At 41.7% G+C, this 17,440-nt stretch overlaps 1 protein-coding gene across 1 annotated transcript in view; it reads right to left on the bottom strand.

The window, feature by feature from the left end:
* LOC115107590 (striated muscle preferentially expressed protein kinase-like) overlaps positions 1 to 17,440 on the bottom strand; it is a 138,175-nt gene that overhangs the window by 54,173 nt on the left and 66,562 nt on the right. The window contains 5 exon segments of the mRNA XM_029631020.2: positions 522 to 751; positions 10,089 to 10,278; positions 10,763 to 10,921; positions 11,281 to 11,541; positions 13,537 to 13,712. Coding sequence (XP_029486880.2) covers positions 522 to 751; positions 10,089 to 10,278; positions 10,763 to 10,921; positions 11,281 to 11,541; positions 13,537 to 13,712 — 1,016 coding nt within the window.

Genomic DNA, 17,440 nt, shown 5'->3' with positions numbered 1-17,440 from the left:
CAATGGAAACTGGATGCCACCGATTTCAATTTCGAGTCTCAAAGCAAAGTGTCTGAATACTTATATAAATAATAAATAAATACAAATTATAAATCTGAAAAAAATTCTAAAAAGCTGTTTTCGCTTTGTCATTATGGGGTATTGTGTGTAGATTGATGAGGATTCTTTTTTATTTCATCCATTTTAGAATAAGACTACGTAAAAAAAATGTGGAAAAGGGGAAGGGTCTGAATACTTTCCGAATGCACTGTACTTATAGATTGCATTTGGATTACTTTTACAGTGCTATTTGGGATGTTAATTGGTTTCGTTCTGACATTTCTTGAATATATTTTTATTATTATTTGTGTACTTGCTTGACATTTTACTGCATTGATAGGTCCAAGTAACATAAGCATTTCACTTCACCCGCTATAACATCTGATAAACTGTGTACTCCACCAATACAATTTGTTCTTACTTGATGAAGTTGCAGTTTAAACTTATAGAGCTGGATTTATAAAATACCAATCTCAACTCACACTGTGTCATTTTCCTATCCTCCGTGCTGTCGATTTTCTTGCCGTTGTGGAACCACACAATGGTGGGGTACGGCAGTCCAGCCACCTTACACTTGAGCACGGTCTCTTTGCCCTCGATCACGTCCAGGTCATACAGGGGCTTGACAAAGTCAGGCATGGTGAAGCGCTCAACCTCGTTGTCCGGCACCTCTGGCTCCTCTGGGATGGATGGCATCTTCTCTAGCTTTGCCCTTTGGAGGGAGGGAGGTGAGAGAGAGAAGGGGGAGGGACGAAGGGAAGGGAAGTTACTATTGGGAAGACATGACCCAAAACACACCCGCAACGTATTTGTAGAGTTAAAAGCACAATGTAGTCATTACGTGCAAGGATTGTGATTCCAAATAATAAAAACATTTGATTACTTATACACTATAGTAAATTTGGCCAAATACGTATAATTTCTTTAAATGGATACATAAGTGATTGTATGTCTAAATGGTAAAACATATGAATGAAAACACCCACAAATAAAAGGTAACATTCTGTACTAGAACAATATATTCATATCTTTATTTAAAATCCCAAATACTAGTACAGTATACATAAAATGTAGCTTTTCCAAATACAGTACAGGTACAGTGCCTTCGAAAAGTACTCAGACTCCTTGACTTTTTCCACATTTTACCCCATAATTACAATGCAAAAAAATACACTAAACTGAAATACCTTATTTACATAAGTATTCAGACCATTTGCTATCAAAATCGAAATTGAGCTCCGGTGCATCCTGTTTCCATTGATCCTCCTTGAGATGTTTCTCCAACTTGATTGAAGTCCACCTGTGGTAAATTCAATTGATTGGACATGATTTGGAAAGGCACATACTGGTCTATAGAAGGTCCCACATTTGAGATTGCACGTCAGAGCAAAAACCAAGCCATGAAGTCAATGGAATTGTCCATAGAGCTCCGAGATAATATTGTGTTGAGGCACAGATCTGGGGAAGGGTACCAAAACATTTCTGCAGCATTGAAGGTACCCAAGAACACAGTGGCCTCCATAATTTTTTAAATGGGAGAAGTTTGGAACCACCAAGACTCTTCCTAGAGCTGACCGCCCAGCCAAACTGAGCAATCGGGGGAGAATGGCCTTGGTCAGGGAGCTGACCAAGAACCCAATGGTCACTCTGACAGAGCTCATCTGTGGAGATGGGAGAACCTTCCAGAAGAACAACCATCTCTGCAGTACTCCACTTATCAGGCCTTTATGGTACTGTAGAGTGGCTAGACAGAAGCCACTCCTCAGTAAAAGGCACATGACAGCCTGCTTGGAGTTTGCCAAAAGACACGTAAAGGACTCTCAGACCTTGAGAAACAAATGTCTCTGGTCTGATGAAACCAAGATTGAACTCTTTGGCCTGAATGCCAGGTGTCACGTCTGGGGGAAACCTGGCACCATCCCTACGGTGAAGCATGGTGGTGGCAGCATCATGCTGTGGGGATCTTTTTCAGAAGCAGGGACTGGGAGACTAGTCAGGATCAAGGGAAAGATGAACGAAGAAAGTACAGATTGATCATTGATGAAAACCTGCTTCAGAGCACTCAGATCTCAGACTGGGGCGAAGGTTCACCTTCCAACACAAACCAATCGTGGCTTTGGGACAAGTCTCAGAATGACCTTGAGTGGCACCTTTTGGTCTTATTTCTTGTTTATTTCACAATAAAAAAGATTTTTCATCTTCAAAGTGGTAGGCATGTTGTGTAAACCAAATGATACAAGCCTGGACTTGAAGCCGATCGAACATCTCTGGAGAGAACCTAAAAGAGCTGTGCAGCAACACTCCCCTTCCAACCTGACAGAGCTTGAGAGGATCTGCAGAGAAGAATGGGAGAAACTGCCCAAATACAGGTGTGCCTTGCTTGTAGCATCATACCCAAGAAAACTCGAGACTGTAATCACTGCCAAAGGTGTGTCAACAAAGTTCTGAGTAAAGGGTCTGAATACTTAAGTAATATTAAGTGATATTTCAGTTTTTTATATTTTAGAATTTTCCAAAAATATCTAAAACCCGGTTTAACTTTGTCATTGTGGGGTATTGTGTGTAGTTTGATGAGGGAAAAAAACTATGTAATCAATTTTAGAATAAGACTAACGTAACAAAATGTGGAAAAAGTCAAGGGGTCTGAATACTTTTCGAATGCAGATGAAGGACCTTAATTTGACCCACTTTGCTACAGCAGGGAAATAATCCTGTAGCAACAGGAAATGTGAATTATTATGTGGATTATATTTAATGGATAATTTTTGTTGGAGTCTGACATTTTAAAGCGGAAATTACAAACATTAGAAGCCTTTTTGGAAACACTTTGCATTAAGTTACCCTTTTACTATGCAACTAACACAGTAATAACTGTGTAAACAGTAGTTACAGAGGTTGTACTATGTAATTACATGTTAAAAGGGTTGTTCCGGAATCATTTGTTATACAATTGGAACAAGGAATGTGTAATTACGCATTCACTTGCTGAAGGTTATTCCACATGTGTAAGGTAAGTACTGATGATATTACACATTCTCTTGCGCTACTATATAACTAATATTTTGTAATTACACATTTGAAAGTCACCTGTGAATTACAATGTTAATAACTCAAACCAAAATATGACCTTGTTACATGTAACTACAAGGTGCCACAACCATCAAATCCACCTGCAGGGTTGGGGAGTAACGGATTACATGTAATCCGTTAAATGTATGCAATTTTAAAAAAAGGAAACTGTAATCCGTTACATTACCAGCAAAAAACTATTGTAAATCAGATTACAGATACTTTTGAAAGACTTGATGATTACTCTGAGGATTACTTTTAAATTCAGAAAGAATGTTTGAGGATTTTTTGTTGTTGTTGACACTTCACTGTTTTCTCAATGACATTTAAATCAGCATTGAAAAAAGGAACACATTCAAGTTTGTTCCACCCCAGTAAGTCTGACCGCAAGTCAGAGACGACTATGATGATACTCCAAATGTGTTTGATGGATCGCGGGAAAAGAGGGAGGAATAGGTTTTTGTGGGCTACAGTCCAAGCTATGGCTTTCAATGGTGCGACTGCTGTCGGCATCCAAAGATTATCCAACTTGAATAAACGCTTGGAGGTAAGGATGACAGCAAGTGGTGTAGTCTACAGCGGTAAGGATATCACTTATTATTGATATCTACATAGCGCATTGATTTGAATCACACTGCTGACCTCTCATTTAGCTATTTGCACCTTACGGATTGTGGTTGTTATGGATGGGTGTTCACAAATCTAAATGTGTATTTGAACCCAATAATGGTTGAATTCAAAAAGTTTAAACTGCCGATCAATCATATCCACCGTTATCCACCGATCAATCAGTGGATAACCAGTGAAAAATGCGCTCTGCAACAGCTGCATAGTGCGGGTCCAAGCCTATGGAATAAAAGTGGCGCTTTTATTGATCAATCTAATTCATGCTGATATTTTTTTTTATCCATAGGACTAATGGAGACATTATCAAACTTGCACACATTTGATAGACTTAAAGGGGCAATCTGTAGTTGCTACATCCATTTTTGGACTTATTAATGATATATATTAATGTAAAGATTGAATTCAATGGTATTATTATATGCAGTAGAAAGCGATGGGTTAGAAGAAGCATACAGTGTCTTGCAAAAGTATTCACCCCCTTGGCGTTTTTCCTATTTCGTTCCATTACAACCTATAATTTAAATTGATTTTTATTTGGATTTCAAGTGAAGGACATATACAAAATAGTCCAGATTGCTGAAGTGAAATTAAAAGAAGCAATGAAGCCCCTAAATAAGATCTGGTGCAACCAATTACCTTCACAACTCACATAATTAGTTAAATAAAGTCCACCTGTGTGCAATCTAAGTGTCACATGATCTATCACATGATCTCAGTATATATACACCTGTTCTGAAATGCCCCAGAGTCTGCAACACCACCAAGCAAGAGGCATCACCAAGCAAGCGGCAAAATGAAGACCAAGGAAAATGCTGTCTGGCGCAAACCCAACACATCTCATCACCCCGAGAATACCATCACCAACCCATCGCCACAACCCTGTGGGGATGTTTTTCCATCGGCAGGGACTGGGAAACTGGTCATAATTGAAGGAATGATGGATGTTGCTAAATACATGGACATTTTTGGCGGGAAACCTGTTTTAGTCTTCCAGAGATTTGAGACTGGGAAGGAGGTTCATCTTCCAGCAGGACAATGACCCTAAGCATACTGCTAAAGCAACACTCGAGGGGTTTAACGGGAAACATTTAAATGTCTTGGAATGGCCTAGTCAAAGCCCGGACCTCAATTCAATTGAGAACCTGTAGTATGACTTAAAGATTGCTGTACACCAGCGGAACCCATACAACTTCAAAGAGCTGGAGCAGTTATGCCTTGAAGAATGGGCAAAAATCCCAGTGGCTAGATGTGCCAGGCTTATAGAGACATACCCCAAGAGACTTGCAGCTGTAATTGCTGCAAAAGGTGGCTCTACAAACTATTGGCTTTGGTGGGGTGAATAGTTATGCATGCTCAAGTTCAGGTTTTTGGTCTTGTATCATTTGTTTATATCACAATCAAAAAGATTTTGCATCTTCAAAGCATGTTGTGTAAACCAAATGATACAAACCCCCCAAGAATACATTTTAGGGGGGTGAATACTTTCACAAGCCACTGTACATAACCAACCCATAAAGTAAAATGTAACGTCCATATATGGCCAGCTATGTAAACTTTAACATTGATTTATCCTGAAATAGATTGTCTTCTTCTAATGCCTCTTATTTTATAACCTGAGATACTTTAGTATTTTCTAAATATTTTTTTAGCAAAAGGGGGCATTGCGTTTTCAATATTGGTCAGGTTTATCAGAAGATCATCTGCAAATAAGTTTAGTTTACATTCATGTTTATCAATTCTGATTGTTTAGGACATAAATGCAAATGTTTTATACATTTTATTATTTCAGTTGGGCAGTTGAAAGCTTCCAAAGTTTTCAAAAGAAAAGGCCAGTCAAGATGGTTGAAAGCCATCAACAGCCATTATTGGCAAATCTATCTTATTTTTTGTGTATTGTTTTAAACTGAAACAAGTTCTTGTATTTGTTTAAAAGTGTCTATTTTTAATAACCCATGTTTGATTGATATGTATCAAGTAAGGTAAGAGTTCTGCCATTTTATTGCTTATAAATGTATAATTTTACTGTCACGATTTATAAAATGTATGAGTACAGTTGATGTCGGAAGTTTACATACACCTTAGCCAAACACAGTCGTGGCCAAACGTTTTGGGAATGACATAGATATTAATTTCCACAAAGTTTGCTACTTCAGTGTCTTAAGATATTTTTGTCAGATGTTACTATGGAATACTGATACCCACCTCTTGAGAATTGACTACAAGATCTCAATGGGCGTTTCTGGGGAGTTTCCTGGCCATGGACCCAAAATATTGATGTTTTGTTCCCCGAGCCACTTAGTTATCACTTTTGCCTTTTGGCAAGAAGGTCCATCATGCTGGAAAAGGCATTGTTCGTCACCAAAATGTTCCTGGATGGTTGGGATAAGTTGCTCTCGGAGGATGTGTTGGTACCATTCTTTATTCATGGCTGTATTCTTAGGCAAAATTGTGAGTGAGCCCACACAGGAATGGTCTCAGGACGCTTTACTGTTGGCATGACACAAGACTGATGGTAGCGCTCACCTTGTCTTCTCCGGACAAACTTTTTGGAGAAATGTCCTCTCTTTTAAGGATCTGTTTCTCAAACTAGACACTCTAATGTACTTGTACTCTTTCTCAGTTGTGCACCGGGGTCTCCCACTCCTTTCTATTCTGGTTAGGGCCAGTTCGCCCTGTCCTGTGAAGGGAGTATTACACAGTGTTGTATGAGATCTTCAGTTTCTTATCAATTTCTTGCATGGAATAGCCTTCATTTCTCAAACAGGTATAGACTGAGGAGTTTCAGAAGAAAGTTATTTTTCTCCAAAAAGTACGATCTTTGTCCCCATGTGCAGTTGCAAACCTTAGTCTGGCTTTTTTATGGTGGCTTTGGAGCAGTGGCTTCTTCCTTGCTGAGCGGCCTTTCAGGTTATGTCGATATAGGACACGTTTTAGGGTTGATGGAGATACTTTTGTACCCATTTCCTCCAGCATCTTCACAAGGTCCTTTGTCTGCTGTTCAGTAATTGATTTGCACTTTTCGCACCAAAGTACGTTCATCTCTAGGAGACAGAACGCGTCTTCTTCCTGAGAGGTATGACGGCTGCCTGGACCCGTGGTGTTTAGGCTTGCGTACTATTGTTTGTACAGATGAACATGGTACCTTCAGGTGTTTGGAAATTGCTCCTAAGGATGAACCAGACTTGTGGAGGTCTCCAATTTTTTTCTGAGGTCTTGGTTGATTTCTTTTGATTTTCCCATGATGTCAAGCAAAGAGGCGTTGAGTCTGAAGGTAGGCCTTGAAAGAGGTGTTGGGTTTATGCCAGACATAGCGTTTTCCTTGATGGCCAAAATGCTCAATTTTAGTCTCATCTGACCAGAGTACCTTCTTCCATATGTTTGGCGAGTCTCCCACATGACTTTTAGCGAACACCAAACGTGTTTGCTTATTTTTTCTTTAAGCATTTAAGCAATGGCTTTTTTCTGGCCAATCTTCCATAAAGCCCAGCTCTGTGGAGTGTACGGCTTAAAGTGGTCCTATGGACTCCAATTTCCGCTGTGGGGCATTGCTGCTCTTTCAGGGTTATCTTTGGTCTCCTTGTTGCCTCTCTGATTAATGCCCTCCTTGCCTGGTCCACGAGTTTTGGTGGGTGTCCCGCTCTTGGCAGGTTTGTTGTGGTGCCATATTCTTTCAATTTTTTAATAATGGATTTAATGGCACTCCGTGGGATGTTCAAACGTTCAGATATTTTTTTAGAACCCAACCCTGATCTGTACTTCTCTACAACTTTGTCCCTGATCTGTTTGGAGAGCTCCATGGTCTTCATATTGCCTCTTGCTTGGTGTTGCCTCTTGCTTAGTGGTGTTGCAGACTCTGGGGCATTTCAGAACAGTTGTATATATACTCATGTGACACTTAGATTGTACTTAGATTGCACACAGGTGGACTTTATTTAACTATTTATGTGACTTCTGAAGGTAATTGGTTGCACCAGATCTTATTTAGGGGCCTCATATGCACGCACCACTTTTCCGTTTTAAATTTTGTAGATTTTTTGTGTGACTATTTTGTTTATGTCCTTACATGAAATCCAAATAAAAATAATTTTTAATTACAGGTTGTAATGCAACAAAATAGGCAAAACGGCAAGGGGGATGAATACTTTTGCAAGGCACTGTATATGGAAAAATACATGTTTTCAAGTTTCAACCAATTGAAAGAACAATCGACTCTGGGTTGACCAATACCAGCCCTAATGTACCATACATTTCACTGGCATCGGCTATTTTTGGCATTACTTCCTAGAGAAGACCAGTTACTTGTGGACAATAGTCCAGATTGTTGTGTGAGGAGGGGGAAGGAATATTGTCTCAATTTATGATAAACAGGTCTTGGGCATCACTGTCTGTAGCCTATTGTTCTTATCTGTTTTTCCTCTATCGCTCCTCAAGGCACTGGGCTCTCTTTCAACTGAAAAGGGTTTGCTACAGCCTGTTCAGGGCTTCATTAGCGCTTGTGAACTCCATTCTCCATGTTCCCTTCCATACCCACAGTACTGCCGGGAATTGGAGTTGAGACTTGACTCCTTTTTCCTGCAGTGAATGTCTGATCGGAATGAATTGCTTGCGTTTTTTCTCAGTCTAGAAGACAGGTCCTGGAAGAATCGAATGGACCGGCCCTGGACCTTGATCTCATTGTCCCATGTGCCGTCAGAATGTTGACTTTGGTCTGATAGTTCCACATCTTAAAAGGTTACCATGCAAGGGTATTTCGAGTTTATCTCCTTCATGCCCACTCCTGATCCTCTGGGGATACATCCATGCCAAGCTCCTCCGATATCAGCTTAATCACGTAGATGGAAAGGTCCCCTGTTTTCCCTCATCTTCCGGTAGGGACAATATTCTCATATTATTTTGTCTCGATCTGTTTTCTAGCTGATCCAGTTAATCTTCTAAAGTTTGCACCATTGTTTCCAGAAGGTCCATTTTGTTGTCTTTTCATCCACACTCCGCCCTGTACATGCATATCTGGCACGATAGACTACTTTCCTTTCAAGCAAATCTAAATTTTTAACAACAGATTGTTTGTTTTGGTGTTCATTCAGAGCATTTTAGTTATGTTTTCCTGGATTTCCTTCAGCTGTCCGTTGCTCTCATTTGCATCTAAAAGTTTGTATTTTTCTTTTCCTCTAAGGGAAGGTTTGAGTCTCAGTGTCGTTTTACTGAAAGACTGTTTCCACTTTGTGTATAACTGACCACTCACTCTCTCCTGGTTGCTTGGGGATATATTTATTTATCGCTTTTAAAGGGTTACTATAAACCATGTTGTCTGGCTTCTACATATAATCACAGTTTAGACGGTACATCACTGAGCTACTATCTCCCTATGCATCCTAACGGTACGCACATGTAACTACATAGTAATTAAAATGGCACTTCACTTTACATTAAGTACATTGTAAATACATGTATATCCCTTGTAATTAGAGAGTTTGTTGTTAAATATTGCTTAATTGTAAATACAATGTAACCTAAAGGGTTAAACCTAATGTTCTCCTGTCTGTTAATTTCTCCTGGTTAGCCTATTGTCTGCACAGGTTGTTACATTGTAACCACATAGTAATTATAGAGGTTACACCCTACTGGGTTTCACTTTACATTAAGTTGCTTGATCCTGAGTAGCTACATGAGAGTTACAAGTATATCCTATGTAAGTACATTGTTACATTACACTTGATTCGGTACGGCCTTTGAGCCAAAACGGAGAATACCGTCGTGTTTGTGACCGTCTCATCTTTCCATAGAGGGTTCGGACGCTACAGACGATTTTGTCTCATGGTCTGACCAACACCGCTCACGCTCTGTCACCTTTGACCACAGATTTGGAAGTGCGGCATGAGCAGATGCGGTGGATTTAGATGTAGCCCATGAACAAAAAAACATCTCTACCTTAAACATACAGATTTTTATGGGGAATTTTGCATTATGGTAATTGGATTTCGTGGGGGCTCGGCCATCGACCTTAGGGGATTAATAACATCAGTAGTTACAACTGTGGAGTAACCAACAACTGAATGTGTAATTACACATTCCTTCTTCCAATTGTGTAATAACTGATTCCTCAACAACCCTATTACCATGTAATTACATAGTAAAAACCTATGTAACTACTATATTGTTAACGCAGTCATTACTGTGTTAGTTACATAGTAATAGGGACAACTTAATGTAAAGTGTTAGTGCATTTTTAAACTTTGATACACTACAAGTTTGCATTTCCTGCACTGCAGGACAATTCTCAGCAACAAAAGAGTGATCAAATTAAGATCCTAAATCTGTATGGTGAGGACTGTAGGTGGTAAGTGTGTTCCTACATTTGAGATGAGATAGCAGGTCTGGGCTCCTGGACATAGAGCTCAGCGGAGCTCTCGGCGTCGCCATGTGGATTGCGAGCGATGACCGTGTAAAAGCCCTCGTCCTCATTGGTGACATGAGAGATGATGAGGGAGTGACGACCTCCCTCTTGTAAGATGCGCACATCATCGCTCTCTACCAGTGTATGGTCTGAGGAGAGAAGAGGACATACAGACATCGTCTCCATAGTGATTTAATTTGCAAAACCTTCAAATTGTACACGCTGCAAACAAGTATAACATTAGTAATGTAACAATGTGCACCTGCACTGTCAATGTAGATGTAAATATACAGGTTCATACATGATTACATTGACCCGGAACAACCGTGTAAACTACTGTATGCTCTTGAATAGCAATAAGAGATAATTTGGTGGTAAACTAGCCTGGTCCCAAATCTGTGTTGTGCTGTATATTTATATCTCCATTGACAGTGCAGGTACACATTGTTACATAGTAATTATTACTGTTATACTTGTTTGCAGTGTGCACAATTATATGGTTTTGGCAATAAAATCACTATGGAGACAATGGCTGTTTGTCCTCCTATGGTTATTGTCATGTTTGGCTACATAGCACAAACAGATCTGGGACCAGGCTAGGGGAACATAATGAACATAGTGAACATCTCCTACCGAAATGTCCCCAGCTGACTCTGGGAGGTGGTGTTCCGCTGACCTTGCAGTCAAAGCGGGCGTTACGGCCCTCGATCACCTCTAAGACGTCCAGTTTACGGGTGAATAGGGGCTCGATGGAAGGAATGACTTTGAGTTGGCCACTCGAGGTCAGTTCCTCTAAAACGAAAGTAAAGACCAAAGTAAAGCAACGAACTTGAAAATGAAGTTGAAAAGGAAAAGAAAGCAAGAAAATGTACAATACCGGTTTATTAATTCAATTGTCATTCAACTTATTTCAAGAGTAACAATTTGATTCTGGGAAGTTGATGACTTGTTCCTAACTACACATTTATTCATCTATATAGTGTGCATGTATATTATCTAATGATATACCAAGATTAAAAGTGTGTTTAAAAAAGAGGAAACGTTTGGTTATTCTACCAACATGAATGAAAATGAAGAGCATGACTCTTCTTGCAAGACCCTAGAGATGAAGAGAACAAGTGAAGTGGGTGACAGTGCAGTTAAGAGTTCACCTTTGGCCGAGGTCAGTTTGCACGTATACATGCCGCTGTCATCCTCATGCACTGAGTTGAGGAGCAGCCTGCACCTCTTCCCATCAAAATGCATTTTGCAGTTGAGCAGAGCCGGCTGGATCAGCTTCCCATCTGCTAGCCAATCGACGTCCGTGTCCAGTGGTCCAATTACGTGGCACTCAAACATGACCGTCTCGCCGGCATCCGCCGTAATGTCCTTCACTGGACGGATGATGGCGAGGCCTGGCTCCACCGGGGGCACTATGGGATGCACATGACAGGAGTTAATATTCGGTCAACCCTCTTTCATGTTCGTCATCTGTCAGTGTGCAGAGTTATATTTACCAAAGTATTTAAAATATCACCTGCGTTTTCAAAGCGGGGGAATAATACGTCATGCATTTTAGTCTTATAAGGCATGATAGTCAATGATCTATATAACATTATAAAGGATGTTGTAATGAATGACATGAGTTTATAGCTTATATTAACAAGCTGCACAAGAACTCACTACTGTAATGGTCCATGTACAAAGGGGCTCAGTGACTCGTGTTTGTATCTCAATGTGAAACAAACTGTTTGCATGTTCTTCACAAACAGGGCAACAGATGCTACTGAACTAGAAGTCTATGTGTCAGGGGAGAAGCTCCAGGTGGTATCTGATTTTAAGTACCGTGGCATCATAATTCCAACCTCTCTTTTAAAAAGCATGTGAAAAAGGTCATTCAGATAACCAAATTCAACCTAGCTCATTTCCGATTTATACGAAATTGTTTGAATACAGAGGTAGCAAAACTGTACATCAAATCTATGATACTCCCCCACTTCACATATTGCTTGACTAGTTGGGCCCAAGCTTGCTGTACAACATTAAAACCTATTCGGTCTGTCTACAAACAGGCTCTCAAAGTGCTTGATAGGAAGCCCAATAGCCATCATCACTGTTACATCCTCAGAAAGCACGAGTTCCTGAGTTGGGAAAATCTTGTGCAATACACCGACGCATGTCTTGTATTCAAGATCCTAAGTGGCCTGGCTCCCCCTCCACTCAGTATTTTTGTTAAACAGAAAACTCAAACATATGGCAGCAGATCCAGAAGGTCTGCTATGAGAGGTGACTGTAAAGTTCCCTTAAGGAAAAGAACCTTTAGTAAATTCGCATTCTCTGTGAGAGCTTCCCATGTCTGGAATACACTGCCTTCAGACACACATTTTTATTTATTTTACTAGGCAAGTTAGTTAAGAACAAATTCTTATTTTCAATAATCACTGTCACTGTTCAAATAAACCTACTATTAAAATTATAGACTGATCATTTCTTTATCTGTGGGCAAACGTACAAAATCAACAGGGGATCAAATACCTTTTTCCCTCACTGTATCTCCCTTACTAACTTCAAGCATCAGCTGTCAGAGCAGCTCACAGATCATTGCACCTGTACATAGCCCATCCAACTACCTCATCCCCATATTGTTATTAAATTTTTTTGCTCCTTTGCACCCCAGTATCTTGACTTGCACATTCGTCTTCTGCACACCAATCGCTTGAGTGTTAATTGCTAAATTGTAATTACTTCGCAACTACGGCCTATTTATGGCCGCCTTACCTCCCTAATATTACCTCATTTGCAAACAATGTATATAGATGATTTCCTATTGGGTTATTGACTCTACATTTGTTTATTCCATGTGTAACTCTGTGTTGTTGTCATTGTCGCACTGCTTTGCTTTATCTTGCCCAGGTCGCAGTTGTAAATGAGAACTTGTTCTCAACTGGCCTACCTGGTTATATAAAGGTGAAATAAATAAATAAAAAACACATCCAATTGACTGAAATTATGTCAATTAGCCTAAACAGAAGCTTCTAAAGCTATGACACCATTTTCTGGAATCTTCCAAGCTGTTTAAAGGCACAGTCAATTTAGTGTATGTAGACTTCTGACCCACTGGAATTGTGATACAGTGAATTATAAGGGAAATAATCTGTCTGTAAACAACTGTTGTTAAAATTACTTGTGTCATGCATAAAGTAGATGTCCTAACCAACTTGCCAAAACTATAGTTTGATAACAAGAAACTTGTGGAGTGGTTGAAAAACAAGTTTTAATGACTCCAACCTAAATGTATGTAAACTTCCTACTTCAACTGTACATACAGTACAGTACAGTAACAAATTGTTATCCAATGTTATGTATTATTTGATTGGCTTACAGCAAAGAGAGGAATTGGAAATAGAAAAAACAACCCATTACTGTACCTTTCACTTCCAGTTTGCATTCACATTGCTTTGTTCCATACTCGTTGATGATCTTGCAGGTGTACACTCCTGTGTCCAACTTCTGGGGTGAGTTGATGGTCATTTCAAAAGTGCCGTCCTCAGTCTCACGCACAGTGTGGCGCAAGTCTGTTTTTATCGTCATCCTGTCCCTCAGCCTGAACCAAGGGAGAGTTCAATATTTAGAAATGTTTCCAGATGTTTCCAGATGTATTACAATGTACTGTGAACTACAGTATATTGGTTTCATAAAGATAACAGAAACCTAGCAACCATTGTCTTGCCAATGTGAACCATGACAACGTGGAGCATGCACAAAACACTAATGACAAGATATGTGTGACTAGTGTTTTTCAATATTAACAATATCCCGTATATGTGGAATTGACAGCGTTTTAACTACTTTGCACATATGAAACAAAAAGACAATCATAATATCAGTCAAAAATCTAAAATTCCCAGTTTATGCTTAAAAAACAACTTGATAAGAGGTTTTGAAAATAGCTTCTATTTGACACAAAATTCCACGACGTACAGTAAGGCATTGTTGACAGAATAGATGTTCAATGCAAGATTATCATAATTCAGCAATAATAATATAATTTACATTTCTTGGTAGTCCCAAAAAATATTGCTATCAAGTTGTAAATCACAGCTGGCTAGTAGATTGTTTGCTGCCGCCACCCATTCGGGATGCACTCTTTCAGTTACAATGACTAAATATTTCGAAAAAAATTACTGTAAGACTAAGAATGTCAATACAATCAAACTAGCAAGGGCAATGATCACAAGTCAGTCATTACGTGGCTAATGGGCTAGTGCATGTGTCTAACACAAGGCTTAAAGGCTGAATAGGAAACACAAGCACGCAGCAGAGGGAAAGTGTATAGACACATGCCACATTTTGTTACGCGGAGTGAAAGAGGGGAACCCAAGAACAGACTCAGAAGAAGAAACTGTGATAAAGTAACCAAGGTATTTATTGGAACACAGGGGAAATATGGAGTCCAGGTCAGGGGAAGCTCAGGTGGGTTGCTGGAGATCAGGTGCTGAGGCTGGAGTGAGAGGGGTTGAGACAGGGTAAGCAGGTCCGGGGAGAATCCAAGGGAGTAGTAGAGTGGGGGATCCAGGACAGAGTAACAGGATGACAAGACGTGGAACAGGAGACAATGACCATAGTCAGAGCAGGCAGAACTGTAGAGGATAGGAAAACAGCATGAGGCAGGGAAACAGAAGGATTGGGAGGCACCCAGCGTATCCCTCCCAGTCCACCAGGTACTGCCAGCTGCGACCCCGACGGCGCACATCCAAAATCCGCCAGACGGTATGCGTCGAGGGGCTGGAGGAGCTGCTGCAAGAGGAGACAGGGGACTGGAGCAGACAGGTTTAATCAGGGACACCTGGAAGGTGGGGTGGATCATAAGTGAGCCTGAGAGTTTCAGGTGCACAGCAGAGGGGTTAATGACACGGCCAATTTCAAAGGGACCAATGTAGCGGGGGGAAAGTTTCTTCGATGCTACCTTTAATGGCAGGTCCTTCGATGAGAGCCATACCTTTTGACCCTGGGTATAGACTGGAGCTGAGGCCCAGCGACGGTTGGCTTGGGACTGGGTCCTCAGCCCTTCCTCCAGGTACGGTGACAACAGCGCAGATGGTCCTGGACAGAGGGAACCGCAAACTCAACCTCTTGTGCGGGGAAAAAGGGAGGGTTGGTAACCCAGAGGACACTCGAACGGTGACATACCTGACGAGGCGGTGATGAGAGTGTTGTGGGCATATTCAACCCAGGGTAGCTGAGCGCTACAGGAGGAAGGGTTGGCAGAGGTCACGCAGCGTAGGGCAGTCTCCATCTCTTGGTTGGCCCGTTCGGTCTGGCTGTTGGTCTGGGGGTGATATCCATAAGAAAGACTCACATTGATACCAAGAGCTGAACAGAAGGATCTCCATACCTGGGAGGTAAACTGGGGTACTCTGTTGGAAACAATGTCAGTGGGGATGCATGTAGACGAAATACATGGGAAACTAACAGGTCCGCAGTGTCTCTGGAGGACAGTAGCTTGGATAGGGGAATGAAGTGAGCCATTTTGGAAAACCTGACAATAACAGTGAGGATGACAGAGTTATCGTTAGATGGGGGAAGGCGAGTGACGAAGTCCAGAGCTATGTGTTACCAGGGACGACTGGGTATAGGAAGAGGGCGGAACATACTGGAAGTGGGTTTAGTGGAGGTTTTGTTCCGGGCACAAACTGTACAGCCTGAGACACACTCTCAGACATCTCTCTCCATGGTGGGACACCAAAAGCGCTGATGCAGGAAGGCGACGGTCCGGTTCATACCAGGGTGACAGGTGAGGTGGGTAGAATGGCACCACTGAAGAACATCAGAGCGAGCATAATCTGGAACAAATAGAGCATTACTAGGATCGTTACCAGGGTCAGCCTGGTTCTGCTGAGCCTGGAGGATAAGGGACTCGATCTCCCAGGTGACGACGGCAACGATGCAGGTGGATGGCACAATGGCTTCTGGCTTGGTACCCGTGTTGTCGGTGGTGAACTGGCGAGAGAGGGCATCAGGCTTGGTTATCCTCAAACCAGGGCGATAAGTGAGTGTGAAATTGAATCTACCGAAGAACAAGTTCCACCTGACTTGCCGGGAGGTCAGACGTTTGGCGGTCGGGATGTAGAACAGGTTTTAATGGTCAATCCACACGATGAAGGGGGTTACAGTGCCCTTCAGTCAGTGACACCATTTCTCCAGAGCCAGCTTAACTGCCAGGAGTTCCTGGTTACCGATGTTAAAGTTCCTCTCTGCAGGTGAGAGCTTACGGGAAAAGAATGCACATGGGTGGACATTCTGATCAGAGGGGGAACGTTGAGACAGAACAGCACCTACCTAATGTGCAAACCCAGGAAACGCTGTAGCTGCTTTAGGTTGGAGGACGCAGGCCACTCTGTCACTGCCATGACCTTGGCGGGGTCCACAAGTAACTGTCCCTGTGCAATAATATAACCCAGGAAAGACACTGTGGCAGCATGGAACTCCCATTTTTCAGCTTTAACAAAAAGCTTGTTCCACTCGTCCCCCTCTCTTATGAGGACAAGGTGGTAGGCATTCCGGAGGTCGAGTTTGGTAAACACCGTGGCACCATGGAGGGGGCAAAAGCAGAGCTGATGAGTGGCAAGGGGTACTTCTTAACAGTGATATTATTCAGCCCATGGAAGTCCATGCATGGCCTCAGTGACCCATCCTTCTTCTTCACAAAGAAAAACCCAGTACCCACCGGGGAGGAAGATGGCTTGATAAGTCCTGCAGCCAGAGAATCCTGGATGTAACTCTCCATAGCCTCTTGCTTGGGACGAGAGAGGTTAAACAACCGGCTATTGGGGAGAGGAGCTCCAAGCTGGAGGTCAATGGCGCAGTCGTACGGCCGATGAGGCGGTAGCAACAGGGCGTGGTGCTTGCTAAACACAAGAGCTAGATTGTGATACTCGGGAGGAACTGATGACAGGTCCGGAGGTTCTGGAATGAACTGAGGCACAGACAAGGCAGGGGGAAAGACAGAATGTAAACAATTATAGTGACAAAATGAATCCCAACTTGTTACCTTTCCGGTGGTCCAGTCAATCTGTGGGTTGTGTAGCTTTAACCATGGATGGCCAAGAAGTAGGGGAGAGTAAGGACAGTCAATTATGTGGAAACTGATATTTTCCTGGTGATTTCCAGAAAGACGCAGGATGATAGGGACGGTTCATTCACAGACACGAGTGAGGAGCTTTCCATTGAGAGCGTTGGCATCAAGAAGTGAATCGAATGGAACAGTGTCCAGGCCCAACTGGGTAACGACACCTCGGTCCAGGAAGCTCTCGTCGGCGCCCGAATCGATGA

This window comes from Oncorhynchus nerka, linkage group LG3 (genome assembly GCF_034236695.1).
Source record: "Oncorhynchus nerka isolate Pitt River linkage group LG3, Oner_Uvic_2.0, whole genome shotgun sequence".
NCBI lineage: Eukaryota > Metazoa > Chordata > Actinopteri > Salmoniformes > Salmonidae > Oncorhynchus > Oncorhynchus nerka.
This window is presented reverse-complemented; position numbering and strand designations above follow the sequence as displayed.